Raw genomic sequence first — 25,484 nt, forward strand, 5'->3', positions numbered from 1 at the left:
CAAGCAGAAACACGCTCTTGCAGTACTGTCAATCATTAAACTAGAATCTTACAAACTCATACACATTCTCACAGTACTGTCGATTGAACTGGCACAATCTTGCAAACTCAAACACACTCTTGCAGTACACATTCGCAATACTGTTGAGCATTCGTTCACAATCTTACAAACTCACACACTCATACATCACAAAGTCATGCACACTCCTGCAGTAGTAGAGATCTCCTTCACTCTCACATTAGAATCCCCACTGTCTAATAAATGAGAGCTGTCCTTGAAAAGAAAAGGCCAGAGCCGATGCTGAAAAACAGTTTTATTTGGATCTTGAAAAGGTTCACACTTCTGGAGAAGGTTCCAGTTTTGATTTGCAACACAGTCCAGTGCTGAAGAGAAATAAATGTCAGACTATGATATGCAAGTAATTGTTTGGATTGATGGCAGCCACTTCCACTCCACAATAGTTATGTGTTTGTTTGTCAAACTCAGCTGTCTCGGAACACAAACGTCACATGTGGGCAGAGACAGCATCAAGAACTTGGCACGTGTGGGCTTCAGCTCAGATAATCTGAAAATGGAAACCTTGGTATTTTGAAAGAAAAATACAAAGGTGAGTGACATGTTGACTGCAAGACTGTTGCTAGCAGAAACGTTAAATGTGCCAAAGACCATAAAAGGTTACTCTGGCAATAGGAAGCTTTAAAGCAGGACAATACAAATGTGACCAGGCCCACATTACAATATAAAACAAGTGGATTGGTCTGGACACAAAAAGGAGAACATGCTTGTAAAAACAAAATGGGGGATGTGGCCTCTCCTATAGTTGAAAGCTAGTGGTTGATCCAGTTGTGACATCATCGATGATTGCTGAGGTGCTGTGGCTCATAAATGGGGGTCAGTTATGACGTCTTCTTGAATGACAGGTTGTTGCAGACTTTGAGACTGGGGTAGGTGGGGCGCCAGTTCATAAACTGAGAAGTCTGCCAGTACTGCAATGGCATATCAAATATAACATTGGCTCTATTGAAAGCAAAAAAACGAGGCCATAGGGTGTTCGAGTGTGTAATGCCTCACATCATGATCATTTTAGAATACTTCCAATGCTTAAATAGTAAAAAAAAAAAAATTAAATTGGAAATCCCAAATTTTCTTTTGCTTAGGAGTCCGCTTTTACAATTTCCAAATACTGGGCCATACCTATTCTTCTACCTCCATACACAACCTCTCTATTTCACTCTTGCTAGTTCTTTTTGCTCCCTCTTTCCCCCTTTCTCCATTTTCCTATTTTGTCTTCCTTCTTTCTTCTACTACTACATCTCTCTCTCTCTCTCTCTCTCCCACTCTCTCTCTCTCTCTCTCTCTCTCTGGGTCAAAGCCCAATGATGACAAATGAGTCCAGTGCCTAGCACCTGCTTCCATCAGCACAATTGTTCCCTTGGAAAGTTCAAACCTGGCTTTCCAGTGCGTGATGACTATCTTTGAAGGCCAAACCCAGTTTGAAATTCAAAAGGGCAAAATAGGAAAAAGAAACACAACAGGAGTCATTAGTCGCGCCTCGAAGTGCATACCTGCACCAATCCCAATGAGTTACTTGCAAAATACATATTAGCTATTAAAAAGCACTTGCCCTATATACTCGCTGCTCTGCATTTCAACACCTGAAAGAAGTCTAGTTTTCCAAATTCCATACCTTGTTTTCCCAAACATAGGAATTTCGTCTTTGAAGGATAATTTGGCGCCTGATCATAGCCATGGAGGCATTGGTTGTTATGGTGTATGTGTGATGCTAGGTGATGATTACAGCTTTTGTATTTTTCTGTTCCCCAGTCCCCACCCACCCTTTTAAAAATAAATATTAATATTCCCAACCATGCTGTGTATGGTATACTTTAATATAGATTTCCTCCAAGATGAGGATGTCTTATCTAACAATTCTTTTCCACCAGTGGCAACCTCAGATTCTTCTCCAGAACATACATGCACAGCTAATTCCTTGAGAAGATGAAGCTTCCGTAACTCCCTGATCCCACCTCCCGGTTTCTCCTCTGTTGGGTAGGTGGGAATCCATGAGTGTCTTCCAGAGTCATTAGATCATCCCAGCCAGCCAGGGTGGGAGGAAGAGCCCCACGGTGCCAAGCAGGCACACCATGATGAACATCCATAGGAAAATCCTGTCGATAACCATGGCCACGTACTTCCAGTCCTGCTTCACCTGTGAAGACACCAAGAGAGACAGAGATCATCATCTGCTGGGGCTTTGCTGAAAATCTGTAAAGTATGACATTCAATTGAGATTGGGTTATAGGTGTAATCTTATACTGTACTACACTTGCACAGACCTCCGGTGAGACATAGGGTCTGGCATAGGTCATTTTACAGTTCACATTATACTTCGGGATAGTTTAAGGCCTGAGAAGAATTTTGATTACACTTGAGTAATCAGAATAATTTCAGTAATTCTGCATTACTCTTTGAAGCATAAATACCAATAATTATGCAATTACTCCTGCTCACTTAATTAAAAGTAATTTAGGGGGAAAGATCATCATAGTGCAAGAGCACATTTAGCAAGTGTGAGTGGCTGCTCGCTCTTCGTGTTCGGCTACATTTAGTTCTATTTCTTTTTGCAAAGGCATCCCTGCAATCATTTTGGATGCTAGGGTAGAAAGCCCTACCCCAAGAGCACATTTAGTAAGTGCAAGTGGCTGCTCACAGTCACTATTCATTGGATGTTGCTTTTAATTCAATGTCCGAGCACAAAATCCAACTTCTTGTTCATTTTAGTTGTGAGGGGGCATTTTTGCACTAAGAAATAGCTCTCGGTGCCTAATTACTCTTCTTTCGTAATTTTGCATGATTACACTACACGGAATTATGTGAGTTACGCTCACCCCTAGACAGTTTGAGATTAGCAGTTGGTGTGGGGTGATAGTGCTAGGTTTGAGTTATGGTGGTGTCATTACTAGTGTTCGGCAAAGATTAGGCAAAGAGCTAGCACCAGGGTTTATAGTAGTTTTATGGTGAGTACTGAGTTATTGTTGTTGTCGGTATTAGGGTTAGTGGCAGGGTTAGGGTTGGGCTATTCTTGGTGCTATCATTAGGGTTAATTCAAGGTTAAATATACTGTAAAGATCATGGTTAATGGTAGGGTATAGTTTGGGTTTTTGCTGGTGTTAGCATTAGGTTAGTTCAAGATGAAGAACAGGGTTAGTATCAGAGTTCATGGGGTAGTTGTAGGGTTAACGCTGGGTTATTGTTGATGTTAGCATTAGTGTTCAAAATTAGGAAGGTAGGCTGATCATTGGGTTTCTGTTGGCATTATTAGGGCTAGTTTGAGGTTAGGTATAGTGTTAAGGTCATGGTTAATTCTAGTATTTGTTGAGGCATGCAATGTTGTTTGCGTTAGCATTACAATTGTTCACAGTGAGAAATACCATTCGCAACATGGGTAGTGGTAGGACTAGGGCGAGTCTTGGGTTATCGCTGAAGTTATCACAAGTATTAGATCACAGCTGGGCATAGGATCACCATGAGGTTTAGCCGTAGGGTTCAGGTGAAGACTGACATCATTAGTTTTGTCGTTAGGGTTAAGTCCGGGTTAACATATGGTTAGTGTCAAGGTTAGCTAAAGGATTACTAAAAGTGTTGGGTTTTTAATGTTGATTTTAAGCATATTTCAAGGTAAGGCACAGAGAAGTCATCAGGTAAAGTGGTAAGATTAGGGTGACAGTGTGGTTATTCTCAGCAGTTATATTAGTTCACAGTTAGGTACATGGTGAACATCAGGTTTAGTGACAAGTGTTAGGACTAGGTTATTGTTGGTTTGGCAAGATAGTAATTGAGTTAGGAGCACTGTTAGTAGAGGGGCTAGGTGGGCCGAGAGTGCGCACTGCAGTCCAGTTATAACCCATAACTGGGCTGCAGTGCACACGCAGCGAGCTCCGCTCCGCTGACGGGGCTAGCGGAGTTTTTGGTTGAACTCTGCACTCAAAGTGGAGCGCGGAGTGCCAAAACTCCATTAGCTCCAGCAGCAGAGCTGGCAGTCCACCCCTAATTAATTTACAAAATATAGTTTTTCTCGCTTAATACTCCTACCAATCAGCATTCCTCTCCCTTTCCACTGCCTTTTAAGCCCCTCTTACACGCCCTGCTTGACGTATAATGTATTTTAACATTAGATGCCAGAGTGATTGTCGGGAAAAATGAAGCTAACTCCACACTTGCCCGCAAATCTTACTGACCATGCTTTGCCATTGCAAACAGTCAGCATCAGGGTTGCTGGCAGGGTTAGGGCTGAGTTATTGTTGGTGTTAGCATTGGTGTAAATACATTGCTGCGGACACGGTAAGCACTGTAGGTTGGTGGTAGGGTTAGAGTGAGGGTAGAGTTACTATTTGTGTTAACATTGGTGTTAGTTCAGTGTTAGGCACACAGTGAGCATCAAGGTTGGTGGTAGGGTTAGGGCTGAGTTATTGTTTTTAACACTGGTGATAGTTTATTGTTAGGCACACATCAGTATCAGGGTTGGTGGTAGTGTGAGGGTGAGGGTAGCGTTATTGTTGGTGTTAGCAGTGGTGTTAGTACATCATTACAGACATGGTAAGCACTGTGGGTTGGTGGTAGGGTTAGGGTGGGGGTAGCGTTATTGTTGGTGTTAACATTGGTGTTAATACATTATTCCAGACACGGTAAGCACTGTGGTTGGTGGTAGGGTTAGGGTGAGGGTAGAGTTACTGTTTGTGTTAACATTGATGTTAGTTCAGTGTTTAGCACATGGTGAGCATCAAGGTTGGTGGTAGGGTTAGGGCTGAGTTATTGTTGTTAACACTGGTGATAATTTATTGTTAGGCACACAATCAGAATAAGGGTTGGTGGTAGTGTTAGGGTGGGGGTAGAGTTATTGTTGGTGTTAGCATTGGTGATAGTACATCATTGCAGACACGGTAAGCACTGTGGGTTGGTGGTAGTGTTAGGGTAGCGTTATTGTTGGTGTTAGCACATCATTACAGACATTGTAAGCACTGTGGGTTGGTGGTAGGGTTAGGGTGAGGGTAGAGTTACTGTTTGTGTTAACATTGATGTTAGTTCAGTGTTTAGCACACGATGAGCATCAAGGTTGGTGGTAGCGTTAGGGCTGAGTTAGTGTTGTTAACACTGGTGATAGTTTATTGTTAGGCACACATCAGTATCAGGGTTGGTGGTAGTGTGAGGGTGAGGGTAGCGTTATTGTTGGTGTTAGCAGTGGTGTTAGTACATCATTACAGACATGGTAAGCACTGTGGGTTGGTGGTAGGGTTAGGGTGGGGGTAGCGTTATTGTTGGAGTTAACATTGGTGTTAATACATTATTACAGACACGGTAAGCACTGTGGGTTGGTGGTAGGGTTAGGGTGAGGGTAGAGTTACTGTTTGTGGTAACATTGATGTTAGTTCAGTGTTTAGCACACGGTGAGCATCAAGGTTGGTGGTAGGTTTAGGGCTGAGTTATTGTTGTTAACACTGGTGATAGTTTATTGTTAGGCACACAATCAGTATAAGGGTTGGTGGTAGTGTTAGGGGGGGGGAAGAGTTATTGTTGGTGTTAGCATTGGTGATAGTACATCATTGCAGACACGGTAAGCACTGTGGGTTGGTGGTAGTGTTAGGGTAGCGTTATTGTTGGTGTTAGCACATCATTACAGACATGGTAAGCACTGTGGGTTGGTGGTAGGGTTAGGGTGGGGGTAGCGTTATTGTTGGTGTTAACATTGGTGTTAATACATTATTACAGACATAGTAAGCACTGTGGGTTGGTGGTAGGGTTAGGGTGAGGGTAGAGTTACTGTTTGTGTTAACATTGATGTTAGTTCAGTGTTTAGCACACGATGAGCATCAAGGTTGGTGGTAGCGTTAGGGCTGAGTTATTGTTTTTAACACTGGTGATAGTTTATTGTTAGGCACACATCAGTATCAGGGTTGGTGATAGTGTGAGGGTGAGGGTTGCGTTATTGTTGGTGTTAGCAGTGGTGTTAGTACATCATTACAGACATGGTAAGCACTGTGGGTTGGTGGTAGGGTTAGGGTGGGGGTAGCGTTATTGTTAGTGTTAACATTGGTGATAGTACATCATTACGGATACGGTAAGCACTGTGGGTTGGTGGTAGGGTTAGGGTAAAGGTAGAGTTACTGTTTGTGTTAACATTGATGTTAGTTCAGTGTTTAACACACAATGAGCATCAAGGTTGGTGGTGGCGTTAGGGCTGAGTTAGTGTTGTTAACACTGGTGATAGTTTATTGTTAGGCACACATCAGTACCAGGGTTGGTGGTAGTGTTAGGGTGGGGATAGAGTTATTGTTGGTGTTAGCATTGGTGTTAGTACATCATTACGGATACGGTAAGCACTGTGTGTTGGTGGGTTGGTGGTAGTGTTAGGGTGGGGGTAGAGTTATTGTTGGTGTTAGCATTGGTGATAGTACATCATTGCAGACACGGTAAGCACTGTGGGTTGGTGGTAGTGTTAGGGTAGCGTTATTGTTGGTGTTAGCACATCATTACAGACATGGTAAGCACTGTGGGTTGGTGGTAGGGTTAGGGTGGGGGTAGCGTTATTGTTGGTGTTAACATTGGTGTTAATACATTATTACAGACATGGTAAGCACTGTGGGTTGGTGGTAGGGTTAGGGTGAGGGTAGAGTTACTGTTTGTGTTAACATTGATGTTAGTTCAGTGTTTAGCACACGATGAGCATCAAGGTTGGTGGTAGCGTTAGGGCTGAGTTATTGTTTTTAACACTGGTGATAGTTTATTGTTAGGCACACATCAGTATCAGGGTTGGTGGTAGTGTGAGGGTGAGGGTAGCGTTATTGTTGGTGTTAGCAGTGGTGTTAGTACATCATTACAGACATGGTAAGCACTGTGGGTTGGTGGTAGGGTTAGGGTGGGGGTAGCGTTATTGTTGGTGTAAACATTGGTGATAGTACATCATTACGGATACGGTAAGCACTGTGGGTTGGTGGTAGGGTTAGGGTAAAGGTAGAGTTACTGTTTGTGTTAACATTGATGTTAGTTCAGTGTTTAACACACAATGAGCATCAAGGTTGGTGGTGGCGTTAGGGCTGAGTTAGTGTTGTTTACACTGGTGATAGTTTATTGTTAGGTACACATCAGTACCAGGGTTGGTGGTAGTGTTAGGGTGGGGGTAGAGTTATTGTTGGTGTTAGCATTGGTGTTAGTACATCATTACGGATACGGTAAGCACTGTGTGTTGGTGGGTTGGTGGTAGTGTTAGGGTGGGGGTAGAGTTATTGTTGGTTAGCATTGGTGATAGTACATCATTACGGATACGGTAAGCACTGTGGGTTGGTGGTAGGGTTAGGGTGAGGGTAGAGTTACTGTTTGTGTTAACATTGATGTTAGTTCAGTGTTTAACACACAATGAGCATCAAGGTTGGTGGTAGCGTTAGGGCTGAGTTAGTGTTGTTAACACTGGTGATAGTTTATTGTTAGGCACACATCAGTACCAGGGTTGGTGGTAGTGTTAGGGTGGGGGTAGAGTTATTGTTGGTGTTAGCATTGGTGTTAGTACATCATTACGGATCCGGTAAGCACTGTGGGTTGGTGGGTTGGTGGTAGGGTGAGGGTAGCGTTATTGTCTGTGCTAACTAACACTGGTGCTAATTCAGTCCTAGGCATACAGTAAGCACCAGGGGTTCAGTGGCTGGGTTAAGCTGTGGGCTGGGTTATTGCTGGTTCTAGCTGTTGGTTTAGAACTAGTGGCAAGCATGGAACAATTTGTTTTCACTTATCATCATGATGTGTTTTAGGTTGGCAGCTGGAGCACGGTCAGGGATAAATATACTGTTCAGTGAAAGGTATATAAAAAAACACTTTCTTGCTATAACCCTCGACTTTTTGACGGCTGAAGCAAGCAAGTCCCGTTCGGTCTCAGCGCCGAACAGCCAATACCACCGCGGTGCAGCGGAACACCTGACTGCCCACCGGGTCCCAGGCGGGCATTTAATTAAAATTAGCTTGGTCGGCTTAAGAGATAAAGACAAAAAGTGCTGAATCAGACATATCTGCCCCCCCCCCCCCCCCCCCCCGGCTAGGCACGTTTATTTATTTTCTTCATTACCAGGTAGAGGTTTTAATTTTCGCACACCATACCACTGCTTCGCGTTTCAAACACCGCTCCCATCAGCGGCTTTTACATTTCTCCTGAGACAGGTACGAAAACTTTCAAGAACAGAGATTCTGTGGTACTGCTCCGAAAACACTGACCCACGCAAAGAAAAAAATCAATACCAACCCAAGGATCGTTCCTTTTGCAAAAACACAACTGCAAAGGAGATTAATGGCCCCATAGTTTCGGTTTACATGGTCGAAAAATCAATTTGCAACGTTATCAGGAACATACGTGACAGCCGCAGCGCTGCCGCCTTTACACCCGACTATGTAAGAGGGGTGAGTGCGCGGTCTACCGGCCAAAGGGAGAAAAGAGGGCAGGTCTGCCTGTGGAGAGAGACGCCCGGAGCTGGATTGCTGCCTTAGCTGGTGCGTTGGTCCAATTGTCTCAATTAAAATGAACCAAGACTACAACTCCCAGAATGCGCTGACATTTAAAAGCAAAACTAAGGAATGCATTAGTGGCGTCCCGGTGGTATGGAGGCATCTGGTCACCCTATCTACGAGCTATCTTTGCTCCTTCTAATTTCTACGCCGTGTCACTCATTTCCTTAACCCCACAGCGACAAACAGGACATTTTTGAGGGACTAAAGTGGAAGAATGGGGTCAATTTCGTGATGTCTAATAGCGTCAAATGGCTTTTGATGTCACTTCAACTACGCTTCTTTTGGAACATGTTAAATTGTTATTCTGATATTTGCACCAACCAACCAGCGGAAACAAATCCATCAACAGAGCGCCTTAGATCAGTCATTTGGTGTAAATGTTGTTTATGTACCAGTCACTGAGTGCAAATGCTCGTCTAAAACTGACGTGCACTCTTGCTAAACTTATAGCCCTGACACGTTTCCCAGGGCTATGCATAAGGAGCTGCCCTCGTCCAGCTCTTTATTCCTTTGTAAAACCAGGATTGCAAGTACCAGAATTCAAATTAAAAACTGCAATGGAGCAGACCATCACACATGGACCTGGTACACTTGGCAGGTATTAATTTAGGTAATTCAGCCCTTCTCAATAATATCCATTTTCTAAAAAAAAATAGGAGACAGGTGGAGACATGATGTAGTCAGTGGTTAATTTGTAAAAGAAAGCGGGTCAGTGATGGAAGCCTGCAGCCGTAGGTTGACGGGCCGAATAACAAGGGTGGTAGTTCTGGTGCGCAAAGCTCTCCTCTGAAACACGCGGCTGCTGCATTTAAATGTGCAGCACATAATACTGAGGCAGCATAATCCTGAAGCCACCTCGGGCCTCTTTAATCAATTTACGGCCACTCCCTTCCCCTTCAGCCCACCCTTTCAGCTTTTACCCTTTGGGACTTTTCCATCTTTCTTTGCTTCGTCTTTCCATAGCAGTAATTGCATGATGAAGAAAAATAAGTGCCTGCCCTAAAAAAATAAGTGCTAGTGCCCCCACCGGCAACCACCGGCTAAAATTAAGCACTGACCTGCCCCTTTATCTCACTTTTGCTGGTTCCTGCTTTCTCTCTTTTTGACGGTTTTGCCATCTGTGTTTTCCTCCATTCGGTGTGTTTTTCCCCTCTTGTGGTTTATATGTGATGAAAAAAAATAAGTGCCAGTCCCCAGAAATAATTGCTGGAGGTACCCACCGGATGAAGCACTGCTTGTGGTCAAGCATACCTGCCAAGTTTCTTGGGTCCGTGTGTGACTAGTTAGGCCGCTCTCTTTTTCTTAGAATTCTGTGATTAATAGTCTTATTTAAAGCAATATAAAACCAGAACTACAAGTCCCTGAGTGGTAGGAAAAACCAGGACTTAGTAACTTAGGATACTTGGCAGCTGTAGTGAAGCAGAGTTGCTGGTCGTAGAGTAGCTGACACGTTTCACAGGTCTGTGCCTGAAGTGCTGCTCCACTCCAGGTTTCTTTCTTTGCATTCTGAGAGTTGTAGTCTTGATAACTGAAAAAAACTACAAGTCCCAGAATTCATAGGAAAAAAACTGCAATCGAGCAGCACATCATGCATGGACTTGGGAAACTTGGAAGGGCTGTAGTAGTGTCAGCACTGGGTATACATTCTGTGAACTGTAGGCCCTGGCACCTTTCCTCTGACTACAGTGCGAGAAGAAGAGAGAGTTAACAAGGACATCATTCAGGGGTCGCCAGGGATTGCAGCTGCGACCCCTCGCTTGCCCCTTGCGACCCCTGGCACTGGCTTTGAGACCTCTGTCCTCAGATGTGATACAATGAGTGCCTAGCACACAGGAGCAGCTCGTCCTAATGAACTTGGGTTGGGGCTCCACTTTCCTAGTTTTCTGACAATTTTTTAATTATCCAAACAGTGCTACACCTCACCCTGCTCCTCATGCACTCACACTCATCCATTCCCATCCATTGCACCTCAGTCATGTCCTGCAGCATTCACTGCTAGCCCTGCACTGAGTCTCTCGCAGCTCTGCTAAGGCACCTCAACCCAGTGCTACACCTCACCCTGCTCCTCATGCACTCACACTCATCCATTCCGCTCCCCTTGCACCTCAGTCATGTCCTGCATCACTCACCGCTAGCCGTGCAGTGAGACTCTCACAGCTCTGTTAATGCACCTAAACCCAGTGCTACACCTCGCCCTGCTCCTCAGTCACTCACACTCATCCATTCCTCTCCAATGCACCTCAGTCATGTCCTACATCATTCACCGCTAGCCCTGCACTGAGACTCTCACAGCTCTGTTAATGCACCTCAACCCAGTGCTACACCTCGCCCTGCTCTGCATGCACTCACACTCATCCATTCCGTTCCAATGCACCTCAGTCATGTCCTGCATCACTCACCGCTAGCCGTGCAGTGAGACTCTCACAGCTCTGTTAATGCACCTAAACCCAGTGCTACACCTCGCCCTGCTCCTCAGTCACTCACACTCATCCATTCCTCTCCAATGCACCTCAGTCATGTCCTACATCATTCACCGCTAGCCCTGCACTGAGACTCTCACAGCTCTGTTAATGCACCTCAACTCAGTCCTACACCTCGCCCTGCTTCTCATGCACTCACACTCATCCATTCCGCTCCCCTTGCACCTCAGTCATGTCCTGCATCACTCACTGCTAGTCCTGCACTGAGTCTCTCGCAGCTCTGCTAATGCACCTCAACCCAGTGCTACACCTCACCCTGCTCCTCATGCACTCACACTCATCCATTCCTCTCCAATGCACCTCAGTCATGTTCTACATCATTCACCGCTAGCCCTGCACTGAGACTCTAACAGCTCTGCTAATGCACCTCAACCTATTCCTACACCTCACCCTTCTCCTCAGGCACTCACACTCATCCATTCCTATCCATTGCACCTCAGTCATGTCCTGCATCATTCACCGCTAGCCCTGCACTGAGACACTCACAGCTCTGCTAATGCACCTCATCCCAGTCCTACACCTCGCCCTGCTCCTCATGCACTCACACTCATCCATTCCGCTCCATATGGATTCCATAACTGTCATAAAATTGCTCACGTGCTAAATCTCTGTTTACAGTTAAACCACACGAAACAGTGGATAGGGCACATTTACAATGACCAAACCATCCGTATTATGTTAACACGTTTCAGCCTGCATACATGGCAGTGTCTGTCATGGGCATTCTTCAGGGCCTAAAAATGGTGCGGCGGGGAGACCACGGATCCCTATCATCTTCTAACACTAAGTCAGTGTGGAGTGCAGAGTTGGCAGAAAATGACTCCTAATGTGATAACCTAAGAAACCATGGTTCCTCGATTTTAGGGAACTAAAACTCCATTGGCTGAAAGGAGGTGCTGTCCTCTGTACTCAAACATTTGTCAAGCGGTATAGTGGAGGCGAACCTAATAGCATCTGTTACTCAGCTGCTTGTGCAACCAGTGGAGTGTTAGGATTGGTTATTGTACCTTTACATCATCCACTGTTTTGTTTGGTTTTAACTGTATCTAAGGTACCTTCTATTAAAGGTATGACCTTGAGTTTACATTAGGTATGTTTAGTTTGTGTGGATCCCATCTTCTTTGTGACCTTTTTCAAGAACTCCCTCATAATGGGGTTGAGTCTGCCCTGGTAGTACCATCTTACCAGGGTGGGATGACATTGCCAGTGATGGAGGATGCCACAATTAGTGGGTGAGGCGTCACCCAATCTAATCAGCACTCTTGGACTAATTATATATCCCCTTGTGATTTAAAGTAGGGGCTTTCTGGTTTTTAGTGGTGGGGATCAACATTGGCCTAACACTGTCTAGCCTTCAAGCTGTGGTGTGTTGATCTTGAGGTGTTTGTGGAGGGTGTGTAGTGGAATACCACCACCTCTCCCTTTGGGTTAGTGGCACACTTAAAAAAAACATTTTGACAAAAAACACCAGGAAACATTTAAAAAGAAATATAAACAAAGGTAGATTGCCTGCTTCGAATACTATGGAGCTTTATGGCAACTCCCATCCCCTCTGGACCAAACTTTTTCTTCATGTTATCATTGTAGGGAACAATGTCTCCCAAAACAAATACACCTGGTTACAGTCTTGATAGTGAAGCTCCCCTTTCTTCATGCAACAGTCCTTGTACCTTCCTCTCTCTCCCACTTACATCCTACTCATGCATAAATCAAGCAATACCTGCATGAATTATGCATCAGCAACTTTCAAACATAAGTCTTTACTGAAGCATAAAATTGTTATGGCTTTGTGAACTGTGTGAATGCATAAACCAGGATCTTTTTAGGATTATGCAACCTTATCAAAATAAATCTTTAAATCTTTGGAATTTAGGTTCTTTATGTTTATTACTCTGATTTATTTGCCAAATTCACTTGAGAGAAAGTCAGTACCTACCCCTTTTCCCCAACCAGAAACCTAAAACAGAGAATCTGGAATCCTAAATATTTTAATGCATATGATTACACAACTGGGCACTTGAAGCTTGCAGCTGTTCCACATGAACCTTGTAAAATCCCAAATGCAGCCAGAACAAATATACTTCTTGCCAACGGTTTTCAAAATGTGCATAGCTAGTGTGGCTCTGAGTAAAGTGTTTAGGTTGGGAAATGACTGGTGACAACTGCTTCAAAACAGTGTTTCCACTATGTTTAAGGTCTTTTGAGAAATACAAATGCAGAGAAAGAAGTGCAACAGGTGTTATGAAAAAAATATGTCTTCCACATGAAATCTGAATATCGTCACCAGATGTCAAAAGAAAGAACATCAGTCCATCAGCTATTCTCAGGAAGGTGTTTTACAGAAATATTACACCATTACCACATGGGTTTGAAAATAAAAACATTCAATCCTATTTAACCTACAGTCTGAAGATGTGCAGGTGGCAGTACTCTTTAGATACTTCAAAAGATTGACGTCAAAGCCTTAAAGTAAGGAATGATGCCCTCGTATTTAAAGCGAGTAAATATATATAAAATGCGAGTACTTCATAGGAACTCTTTATAGGTTTTGAAAATGCCATTGTTATAGAGTTGAGCATTTTTTAAAGAACGAGATATGCTGCTAAACAAAACACGGTGATATGTTGACAGAGGAACATTAAGACTGTACAAACTGAATATACTATTTAAATTGCATTTGCAATATTAACTCCCATCCACCATGTTAGTGAAGCTGTGGGCAGACAGTAACCATTTGCAGTTGCCTGAGAGAACTCGTAGAGAAGCCAAGGTTTGTATGTCAACTTACTCAGTAAATTCCTGAAAGTTTGATGTTTGAAATCATAACTATCTCAATTTACATGTTTCCTGTGATTTCATAGTTTTCATATAATGTCATGCCTTGACTTTGTTTTTTGAGCGTCATTGTCATCTTGGTTGAAGTTGCAAAACAAATATACCTAAGGTGAGCATGATGTGTCCTAAAGATGCATTATATTTTGAGAACATGCAAATTGGTTAATATAATTTTCGAATTTTGAGATTCCAATTAAGTACTATGAATATTTGTGACACCCTCCGTAAAACTCCCTCCTCGACAATTTAAGGTATGAAAGCCAGTCTGTCTGCTTTAAAAGCACTGCATGTGTGTCACAGAATCAGTAATTATGTATGCATGTATACGTGTATGTTATTGTAAGCCTAAGTAACGATGAGTTGGGAGGAAAGACGTTCGAGGGCACATCCTATATGTTACAATTGTCTTGCAAATTTGCATAGGAATATTTGCTTTTTGCTCCTTTAATAACAGCCAGTAAAATACATTACAAACTTGGCATACAAAACATGTCTATGCTGAGCAGGGGTTCCTTGCTCGTTTTGGTGTACATCTATTCTGCGTTGGAGAAAATGAAAGAAATTTGTATTGAGATAGCTTACTAATTGGATTTGTGATCGAGCTGACAAACCTACATTTGAATCTCAACTCAAAAACTGATTAGCTGGGACATTTTGGTCCCCATTGGCCATTTTGCACTTTGAAGCTGACTTTCCCAGTCTAGTATCTTGGTTGAGAACAAATTCATTGCAGGAGGATGTTTAATTTAAAAGGCCACTATATTGCAATAACGGAAAGGATAAGGGCAGAATACAGAGTAGCGTAAATGCCTCCATACTTACGAAGTCAATATTAGATGTTAGGTTCTTGAACTAGTTCAACTGGTTTTTACACAAAGGTTTTATAAAAAAAAGCCCTGTCTTTTCTAGAAAGCTATTATGAAAAATGATGTTTCTAGGCCATGTAGGAGTCGAGCTATGCACAATCCATACAGAAATCCAAAGGATACCAAAATACATTTCAGATGGGTGAAAAATACAAATTAAAAAAAAGGATACAAAATCATGGTTTATGAGCTTGCTTATTGATTCACATACGCTAAGCAGATTGTAGGAAATCACTTTACTATTGAAGTGGAAAGGGTATTTATCTAGGTACAACTGACAAAAAGTTACACAAAGAACAGTAACAGGATTAGCAATACAGGCAGACAAAGTTCTGGGTAGCTCACATTTATTAGCCACCTATGATTTATGGAATTTCATGCTTTTACTAGCTTTAGCCTGTGAGGAGTTTTCCCCACAAGCACTATTTCATTGTCAACATTAATTGGCACTTAAGTCAATGTGCTGTTTCCTTGAAAGTTAACTTTAATACCACTTTTGTTGAACCTTGACACCAAATAGATGGTCGGGGTATTTTTCTCTAAACAACTTAGAAGGGGTGTGAAAGTCCCAATTTAACATTCAGAAGTGGGGGTCTTTGAGAGTTATGGGTAGCAATCATTGCATTCGTAATAAAAACTGAAAACCATGCAAAAGTAAATGTTCGAAAACCAATAATTACAAATGGTAATGGATTCATGGGTGTTCATCTGAATTTAAACAAAGGATGCGGGAAATCATGTACTTTTTGTACCTCAGAAAGCTGCACAAATTTCCATAGCAAAATGAGGTTTGGCAGTATCTAGCCTGACATTTTTTAAAGCGAGCACCTACCTAACGTAAAAAGAAATCTTGCAAGATAAGGCAAAAGACTAGTTAGTTAAGAAAATGCCTCTCAGCTAGACATATTCTTTCTGAACACGTCCACTGCTTGTATCTTGCAAGACTTTTTTACTCAAAGCATGCATTCCCTCAAAAAATGTTAATGAAATTCACATGATAAAAAAGGTTGAAAACATGTCGTGTCTTTTGTAATATCCAAATTATGCATATCAATAATTTCATTAGTGTAATTATAATTTTTCCCGGACCTAAAGTCAACATCATGACACTCTATAACCTGGTATATGAAGCATTACATGATGAACTATAAAACGCAGCGAGGACGCCTGAGATAATTCACAACTTGTCTTTTTTTGGTGAATACCTAATTGGGATCATCAAGTGAAACGAATAAAAGACGAGCAGATCCAATTAATAATTTACCTAATTTATTATGAAAGTATGAAATTAAAACTGTTCTCTAAAAAAAAAAAAAGAGGATCTGCAACAGTTTGGAGACACAGAAAAATATAGTAGAACATTAGAATGTTGGGAGATACATTGAATTGGGGTGGTGTTTGGGTGGTAGCCACATGTCTGCTTCGAGGCTCCCTCCTGGCTTACAGCGTGAAGGCATTGAAGACAATGTGGGGTAGTAATGGCTGGTATAATCCTTCTGATCCAACATTCCAATGTTAATGGTTCAGTTTCTCCCTTTTTAAAACATAAAATTCTACCTTCAGTGGGTGGAATGTTCTAACAGCCTTATGCCCTCTTGTATCGGGCTGACAGGTTGTTAAAGGGGGCCTTCTTCCTCGCATAGGCCCTCGTCAATGCCTCAGGTCTAGAACTCAGGGTCAGGGCCTTTAACAGCCGGTGTGGCCTTCTGCAGTGGGCTACACAGCTATGATATAATTTCATGTTGTGCAATTCATGTTATTGTTCAACAGTGAAGGGAGTTTAACAAGTCAGATATGAAGTTGATAGGAAATCATAGACAGGTACCTTTCTGGGGAATGGAACACGCATGTAATGGTAGATGCGCTGTGATGTCAGCCCTCCTTCACGCTTCCTATTCAGTCAGTTGCTGCAAAGACGTGAAGAAGCTGATTGCTCAACAGGTACAGCTCGAGAGGGTAGGATCGTGTCTTGTGCTTCTGGTGTTTGTGTCTGTGAAGCATTCTGGGCCAGCTTCCCTCCTTCTTTCCCTCCCTGGTGTGATGCAGGCCCTGTGCCTGGCAATGAAAATTGTATGCTACAATAAAGGTTGAGTGGCTCTCACTGGGAAGTGGCCCTGGGCTGGTCCCAGGAGAGCAGCAGAGCAATTGCATCTTCTGCCCTCAAAGCGAGAAGAGCTTCAGATCCTGGAAATTGAAGGGTCTGATCTCAGCTGCTGTGTCTGCTACCTGTGGGGCTGCTCATCTCAGAATGAAAGGGATTGAGACTGGAAAGATGGAAATGAAGAGAAAGGAGGTAGGTAGTGTAAACATCTTAAAGAAGCAGAGGCAGGAATAATTTACAAAGTCAATGTGTTTGACTTTTGGAGAGCGCATAGGCAGAGTGAGAAAGACATCATACATGCACACATTCCCATAGGGACCACACATTCAAGCACACAGGAAGACAAAAGGCACACAGGCCTCCTTGAACATAGATCAACAGTCACTAAGGCACAAAACAACTGACATAGAGGAAGGACTATAAACAGGCCCAAAGACTCCAGTCACCCATTAACCAAGAATATCAATACTAATTAATTTCCCTCCCCCATCTCGAGAAATCACTTCAACTGGATGACGTGGCCTGTCATTCTCCACAATGAAACAATCCTTAACCTATTGGGAAAAAAAACGCCTATTGTTGACAATAAATTGTATTCAATAGGTCCTTTCAAAGTTTAAACAAATATATGTAGCCTTGCCATTCAGTACCTGCATCTCTACAGTAGTAACATATTACACACATACCGTTGCCAGAATGTTTCATGTAAGTAATATAATGTGCATGTCATCACTGGTTTCCGTTCACAAAATATTGTTATGAGGTGTGGTGTTCCTATTGTGTGAATTGAAGCACACAATGCATACAGCTCCCAGAATATACACATTTGTAAAATAAGGGTCTTTAACTATAAACAATTCTGGCATAAACGTATCAAATCTGCTTCAGATGTGGTCTGTCTGCATCACCTTTACCAGGTCTCACTATTTAAATCAACCAGCATCTTGCCTCCAAAGGAACATAATACCAGATTTTACTAGCACATTGCAACATTCTAGATGAAAACAGCAAATCTGTTCTGTGGTGAATTATGCTTTGTTTGACTTCCAAATCTTTTTAGTAGGCTGTGACTGTATTAGTCCACAGACACACAGAGCACCATGGAATAAATCCTTTGAATGAGACACGAGAAAGATTAGACACAAAAACAACTTGAAAGACTTCAATTGCACATTTCATAGGTGGGTCACTTCATTTCACATTTCCAATATATTTGAGATGAGTGAACAGCATTTACTCAAGGAAACCTAATATTAGAAAAAGATAAGAAAAATAGAAGGAGTTTAGCAGAGTTTGAGAGAAAATAGAGCATGTAATGGGGCTGTGGGAGCAATGGGGGATTAAAGAAAGAAGAAGGAGAAGAAAATGAATAAAGATAGATGTAGAAAGCAAGGAAGCGAGAAAGAGAAAAAAGGAGATACAAGGAGAAAGAGCACATAAGGGAGAGCCAGGGAAACAGAGAGGAGGCACTAAAGGAATGAGAGGGAAGAGGAATGAGATTGGAAAGATGGAAATGGAGAGAAAGGAGGTAGGTAGTGTAAACATGTAAAAGAAGATAGTGTATGTGAGAGGGAAAGGCAGAGAGGAGAATGAAAGGGAGCATCTATGAGTTAGAGAAAGCCAGAGATCAAGAGAAAAGGAACAGAGAGAATTGGAAAAGGAAGGAGAGGAAACAGGAGATAAATAGGGAGAGAGGAAAATAGGGAGAGAAAGCGAAAGGGTGTAAGCGGTGGGAGGGAAATGAAGGGCAAGACAAAAAGGAGGAGGGGAGGGACGCAAAGGAAGAAACAGAGGGAGAGGGAAGATCTAATGGAAAGAAATAAAGAGAGAAACAGAACAAGAGATAGGGAAGACTAGGCCACATAGAGACAGGGGAAGAGAGAGAAAGAGAGGGAGAGAGGGGGAAAGAGAGAGACAGAAGGAAAGGTGAGCAAACAATCTTTCCAGGGAACATGCCCATTGCACTGCTGATACTTGAAAGCAGACTGGTGTTGATACAAATTGTGAGGCCTTCACCACAAATTTAGACTTTTGGGTACCCCTCAATTGCTAGAGATTAATCATTGATGAGATGGTGTAGGTATCCTTAACTGGGAGACTGATACCACTCGTACTCACTGGCCACAACCTGGTCAAGCCCCTTTACAGTCTTCCTTCGAAGTCACTCAGCTTTTTCCGTGACAGTGGTGATGGCATCATTATTGTGGTCCTCAAGTATTCTAGCCAATGTGATGCCAAACTGAAGAAGGAGGTGGTGCTGAAACACGTCCTCCAACTATGAAAACTAATGTATTCTATTTGCTGAATTTTGTGTAGTGACCCAAACCAAAAGCATGAGCTTCAGGTAATGAATGCATGTATGTAGGTATGTGGTAGTTGTACTGTGCAAACCTAAATAAAGAAAGTTGAGCACTGTACAAAGTTAAAGGCTCATATACAATCAACAAGTGAGTAGAGAATTTGCTGGTCTATTACCGCATTGTGATGTAAATGTTCTTTTAAGACGTGTGTCCACAACTTTTTCCTGAATTGGAGCAGGGTTTGGGTGGCCCTCATGGACATGGGGGTGTTGGTCTGGATCTTGGTGTAGTGATATAAAAGGCCTTTGCCTTGTTTGTTTCCTTTTCTAGGTCGAGCGTGCAAGCACTCTGGCCTGTTGTAATTTATCTTTGGGCTACGCCCACTGCACGCCCATCACTATTACTCGTTCATGAGCTTGCCTTTCAAAAATCCTTTGTTATCATTAGTAAATGCTTTATGTTTGTCCCTCCATGGGGCAGTTTTGTTACCGCCTTGGCCACTGACCCTGTTACATGGATAACTGAACTTTTGCCAATAAGTTTAACTGTGAGCGAACTTCTTTTGCCTTTTGTGTCTCTCCTTCTCGCTCATGTTCATGGCGGCCATGGTGCTTTGAATCGACTTACTTAGCTCAAATGTTTTACTTTTCATTTTCAATTTATGTGGCACAAAAAGTCCAGTTAGGAATATAAAATGCTAATAGCTCTAACTTGAGCAAATGGGAGAGCCAGTGCATTGCAAAATGCTTGTTACACATCTTGCCTCCAATCTGATGGTGTCATAGCTCCGGGTCTGCCGAGTGCCACCAGCGATAGTAAGTTTGTGAGTGTGGAGGTTTTGATGATGCAGATAGTTTTAAAGATGGAGCAGGCTGGAAAGCAGATTTAGTGGAGATTCACCAAGATGAGGATAACATTATCCTATTTCGTCATGCCCTTGATAAGACATGCTGCAGTGAGTATGATGGCTTTAAGAGAGGCCAGGGTGGCGGCTCAGCCAGATAAAAGAGTATGAGAGCTTGAATAACAGTTCTGAAATTGCTTTCAAGGAGGTATGGTTTCACAATTTTCAGTAGATAGTGTTGGAACCGGACCGCCTTTGCTGTTGCTGTCTTGGCCCTGTATGTCTTGAGGGTGAAGTTTGTGCCTCGTATGAATTCAAATTGCTTGCGATTACTTGAAGGTTTTGTTCGAAGCAGTCACGGTTTATGTCATGGAACCAGGTATGTACTATTTTGTGTTTGTTATTCTTGACAACTAACAGGAATTCTGTCTAGTTGGAGTTTAGCTTTAGGTGGGTGTTGGATATCCACGTCTGGCTGAAATTCAGGCAGTGCTTGAGGCACTGGGTGTGTGAGAGAGATCTTTCTGACCAGGAATTACAGTTTTAGCGACCTCAAACTGGGTATCCAATCATGTTATGTGTTGGACTTTTGCTTTTGCAGGGTCATCCCCAGACTTTTTTGCCTCCTGCCTCCTATATTTTTCTGACATGTTGCTGTTGGCTTTTCAACTCTGAGCACTTTACCACTGCTAACCAGTGCTAAAGTGCATATGCTCTCCTGTTTAAATTGTATGTAAGTGGTTTATCCATGATTGGCATATTTGATTTACTAGTAAGTCCCTAGTAAGGTGCACTAGAGGTGCCAGGGCCTGTAAATCAAATGCTACTAGTGGGCCTGCAGCACTGGTTGTGCCACCCACATAAGTAGCTCTGTAATCATGTCTCAGACCTGCCACTGCAGTGTCTGTATGTGTATTCTTACACTGTAAAGTCGACTTGGCAAGTGTACCCACTTGCCAGGCCTAAACCTTCCCTTTCCTTACATGTAAGGCACCCCTAAGGTATGCCCTAGGTAGCCCCAAGGGCAGGGTGCAGTGTATGGATAAGGTAGGACATATAGTAATGTGGTTTATATGTCCTGACAGTGAAATACTGCCAATTTCGTTTTCACTGTTGCAAGGTCTGTCTCTCTCTCATAGGATAATATGGGGGCTACCTTTAAATATGATTAAAGTGTAGATTCCCCTAGAGAAGAGATGGACATGTGGAGTTTGGGATCCCTGAACTCACAATTTAAAAATACATCTTTTAGTAAAGTTGATTTTAAGATTGTGCGTTTGGAAATGCCACTTTTAGAAAGTGAGCATTTTCTTGCTTAAACCATTCTGTGACTCTGCCTGGTTTGTGGATTCCCTGTCTGGGTCCGTTTGACAGTTGGGTTGTTTTTCACCTCACACCAGACAGTGACACAAAGGGAGCTGGGGTGTGATCTGCATTCCTGATTAGCCATCTCTGCTAGGAGGGAGGGGTGGAGTGGTCACTCTCATCTGAAAGGACTGTGCCTGCCTCTGACAATGCTGTCTCCAGCCCCCTGGTGTGTGTCTGAGGCCTTGCCTGGGCAAGGCAGGATTTCGCAAGAAGGTGTGAGTCCCCTTTGAAGGAAGGTGACTTCAAAGACTAAAATGGGTATAAGAAGGGCACCCAAACTTACAAACTTTAGAAACACTTCTGGAATCAAGGGGAACCTCTGCCTGGAGAAGAGCTGATCGCTGAGGAACAAGTGCTGCCCTGCCTGTGACTGTGCTTTGTGGAGCTTTCCTGCAGTGCTGCTTCTGCCAGAGTAAGAGGGCAAAGACTGGACTTTGTGTGCCTTCCATCTTGAAGAAGAAATCTCCAAGGGCTTGATGTAGAGCTTGCCTCCTGTTATTGAAGTCTCAGGGATAACAAAGACTTCTTCCTGCCAGCACCTGGAGTCTCTGGAGAGACCCCTACTCTGCTCTGTGGTGCCCTTCCAGTTCCTGGGACCCTGAAAGGAGAGGCTGGCAGCCTAAGGACAAAAATACACGCACCGAGCGCCGTGCGGAGAAAAGATCGACGCGAAGCCGATCGCGGCTGAGAAAACGACGCGACGCCGGCTCCGCAGCTGAGAAACGACGCCGCAGGAAACGCGACCGGAGAATCGACGCCCGGAGCAGGAGAAACGACGCGCAGCATCGCTGATGAAGGCTGAGAGATCGCAACCTGCGCCGCGGGATTTTCGGACCGTCGCGTGGCTGGCTGTTTCGACGCGCATCGCCGTGCCGAGTTGTTTTCGACGCATATAACCGTGCAGGGTTATTTTCGACGCGCACCGCCCGTGCGGGGTTATTTTTTACGCAAACCAGGTACATTTACACGCTAGCAGCGCTAGTGTGTTGTTACAACTACCTAAAGACTCTTTTTATTTTAAACCTTTTAAAAAATCATAACTTGACTTGTGTATGTTGGATTTTTGTCGTTTTGGTCTTGTTTTGTCTAGATAAATATTTCCTATTTTTCTAGACTGGTGTTGTGTCATTTTGTAGTGTTTTCATTAAGTTACTGTGTGTGTTGGAACAAATACTTTATGCCCAGCACTCTGAGGTTAAGCCTATTGCTCTGCCAAGCTACCAAGGGGGTAAGCAGGGGTTAGCTGAGGGTGATTCTCTTTTATCCTAACTAGAGTGAGGGTCCTTGCTTGAACAGGGGGTAACCTGATTGTCAACCAAAGACCCCATTTCTAACATTGGTGACCAGCGGTCGGGATTTGGACTTGTATTTGTACTTGACATACAGTAATTAAGTGTACACTACTGTTTTGATCTCAGACCACTACGCGACCACATACTACTTGTTTGGTGATCTTTTGATTTTTCTCTTAAGGACTCTTTTTATTCTACTTCCATGATTTTGCTGATCCCTTGACTGATTCTTTTTACTTCATTGGGAAATTATTTTTTTTCTGCCTTTGGAACTTTGCACTTGTGACCATCATGTCTCAATCTGGAGATGCAACAGCTGGAGCTGTGTTTGAAATGGAGAAACTGAAGGAGTACTCAGTTGCTCAATTGAAACAGTTCCTTAAAGATCTTGACTGTCCCACTGAGAGCTCCACCAGGGAGGGGGAGCTGCAACAGGCACAGAGGGCCGGGGTGACAATCAAGAAGGCTGGAGGGCACACAGAGGAGGAGAATGTGGGTGGGGAAGTGCAGAGGATACACAGTGGTGTAGTGGAGGTACCTGTTACGCCTGGGGGGAGGGTCCCCAGGAGGGATAGCAGGGTGTCACCCAAGGGTCTGACTCCTGAAGAGTTACAGGACAGACGGGCAGACAGGGCTCGCCGATTCAAGGAGTTGGAAGAAAGGAGGAGGGACTTAGAGATTAAAAAAATGATTTATGCTTACGAGCTTAAATTGAAAGAGCTGGAAGTCATGAGGGCTGAGTCCAGCTGGAATGGTGGCAGCAACAATTGTATATCCAGTGATGCTGCAGAAGTGCACATGCCCAGAGAGGTGGTGTCCTACTTGAAGGAGGGAGTTAACACACGCCAGGAGGTTCAGGGGTATGAGGTAGCTCCAGTGATGCACAGGGTCCCTGAGGTGGATTGGGGAACTGGCATGGGGAGTCATATTCCTACTGGTGGGAGGGACACTCTACTGACTCTAGGTGAGAGTGACAGGGAGAGGGGTTCCCCCCAGGTAGAAGTCCTGGTTATGGAGTGTGAAAACATCCCAGAAGAGCGTGGGTTGAGTGTCAGGGACAGTCAGGTACTGTCTCACCAGTCTCAGGAGGGTGATGTGGGGTGCTTTTTCAAAGCAGAGTCACTGGATGGGTGGGTGAAGGGTACTTTGGTTAAGTCATGTGAGGGGCTGAGTGATGTAATTGCTGGAGAGCATATGTCTAGTCCTTATTTTCCAGAGCTATGCCAACACCAGGTGGAGTGTGAGTTCTCTGACCCCAGGGAGCTTACAATGGAGGCAGACTTCTGGGTGAGTACCAGAGAGTCTGAAGAGGCATTTGGGGGTGCTCCTGAGAGGAGTGGTCTAGGTAGTTCCCAACCAGGTGAGGTAGGGAAGGATTGTAGTGTCCCAGGTAGGTCCCAGTGTAGTGGGATGGGTGAGGGACCCCATGTCCAGTCTCAGAGGAGAGGGAATGGGGATGGGTTGAGGCCCAAGGTGCCCGAGATCCGGTCCCAGGTCCTGGAGGGTTCCCTGCGGGAACACCAGGAGGGGAGCCTAGCCTGTACCATAGGGCCATCTGTTGAGGGAGACCCCACAGTGTCAGGAGAACTTGGGGGGGCCGCTGTAGCCAGCGTCCCACCAGTTCTGGTGTCTGGCAGTACCACTCCTAGTGAGGGGGTGCAGAAGTCCAGACAGAGGGTTGAGAGGGGGTTGCGGACCCCAGTGGAGAACCTGGAGGATCAGGGGTCAGCTCTGAGAGCAGAGCCCCCCATGAATGACCTTGGTGAGACCATTTCTGGGTTGGGGGGAATCCAGACTCTGTCAGATGGGCAGAGGTCAGGAGACCTGCGCCAGCCAGACTCTTGTGTGGCCCTTCGGGACAGTGTGTCCCTTGAGGGGGGTAAGTGTGCCCCCCTGGAAGTCCTGGTGTGCCAGGCAATGGTTCAACCGCAGGGTGGTGACTCTGGGTTGAATGATCAGGTTCAGGGGGTAAACTCTGACCTGATGGGGGGTAAGTGTGCTCCCAAGGAAGTCCTGGTGTGCCAGGCAGTGGTTCAACCGCAGGGTGGTGACCCTGGGTTGGATGACCAGGTTCAGAGGGTAAACTCTGACCTGGTAGGGGGTAGGTATGCCCCCCAAGAAGTCCTGGTTTGCCAGGCAGTGATCCAGTCTGTGGGTACAGGCCCTGGATTGGGAGGCCAGGTTAAGGGTGTCCCCCCTGACCTGGAGGAAGGGGCTACTGCTAACAGTGCCCCTACCATGTTGTCTTCTGGGGGGGCCGCTCCTAGTTGGGTGGTTCAGGACCCCAGAAGAGAGGGCAGGGGGAGGGAAGCCTCACCCCTGGCCCTGGTCCAACCTGAAGGTACAGACCCCAGGTTGGAGGATCAGTTGCAGGTTAACATCCCTGCACTGATGGAAGAATTGTGCAGGACTGCTTCTACAAGCACCCTGACAGTTTTTGACTCTGGGGGTGCCGCTTCTGCGGGGAGGGTACAGAGCCCCAGAGGGGAGGACCAGGGTCAGGTTAACATCCCTGACCTGGTGGAAGAGAGAGTGGTCAAAGGGTGCCAGGCACCTGGGGCTACCACCCCCCACTCTCCACAGTCACAGTGGTTAGAGAGGCCTGAGGTCGGGCTCTCATCCCTGACAGTTGTCTGGGGCCACTGTGGCTTGCTGTCCTGGTGGACAGAGTTGCCCCTGGGGGGGGGAGGACGAGAGTCACACCCCGGGGGTGGAGTGGGCAACACCACTGTGTTGGCCCTGGTGGTACTATCTGCCCATTGCAATACATCTGTGAGCAAAGTAAAGTTAGGTGTTGCACAGATGGTGTCTGTAGATGTGGAGAAGGGTTCCCCATGGGTTAGCTTAGTGG

The 25,484-nt window shown here is 44.5% G+C and overlaps 1 protein-coding gene across 1 annotated transcript in view; it reads right to left on the reverse strand.

Annotated features, from left to right (window-relative positions):
• Positions 1-298: 298 nt before the first annotated feature.
• CHRNA4 (cholinergic receptor nicotinic alpha 4 subunit) overlaps positions 299-25,484 on the reverse strand; it is a 195,418-nt gene continuing 170,232 nt past the window's right edge. Inside the window, exon 6 of the mRNA XM_069243201.1 lies at positions 299-2,209. Coding sequence (XP_069099302.1) covers positions 2,084-2,209 — 126 coding nt within the window. The 3' untranslated portion in view covers positions 299-2,083. The remainder of the gene's footprint in view (positions 2,210-25,484) is intronic.

The sequence above is a fragment of the Pleurodeles waltl genome, chromosome 7 (assembly GCF_031143425.1).
Source record: "Pleurodeles waltl isolate 20211129_DDA chromosome 7, aPleWal1.hap1.20221129, whole genome shotgun sequence".
Lineage (NCBI taxonomy): Eukaryota > Metazoa > Chordata > Amphibia > Caudata > Salamandridae > Pleurodeles > Pleurodeles waltl.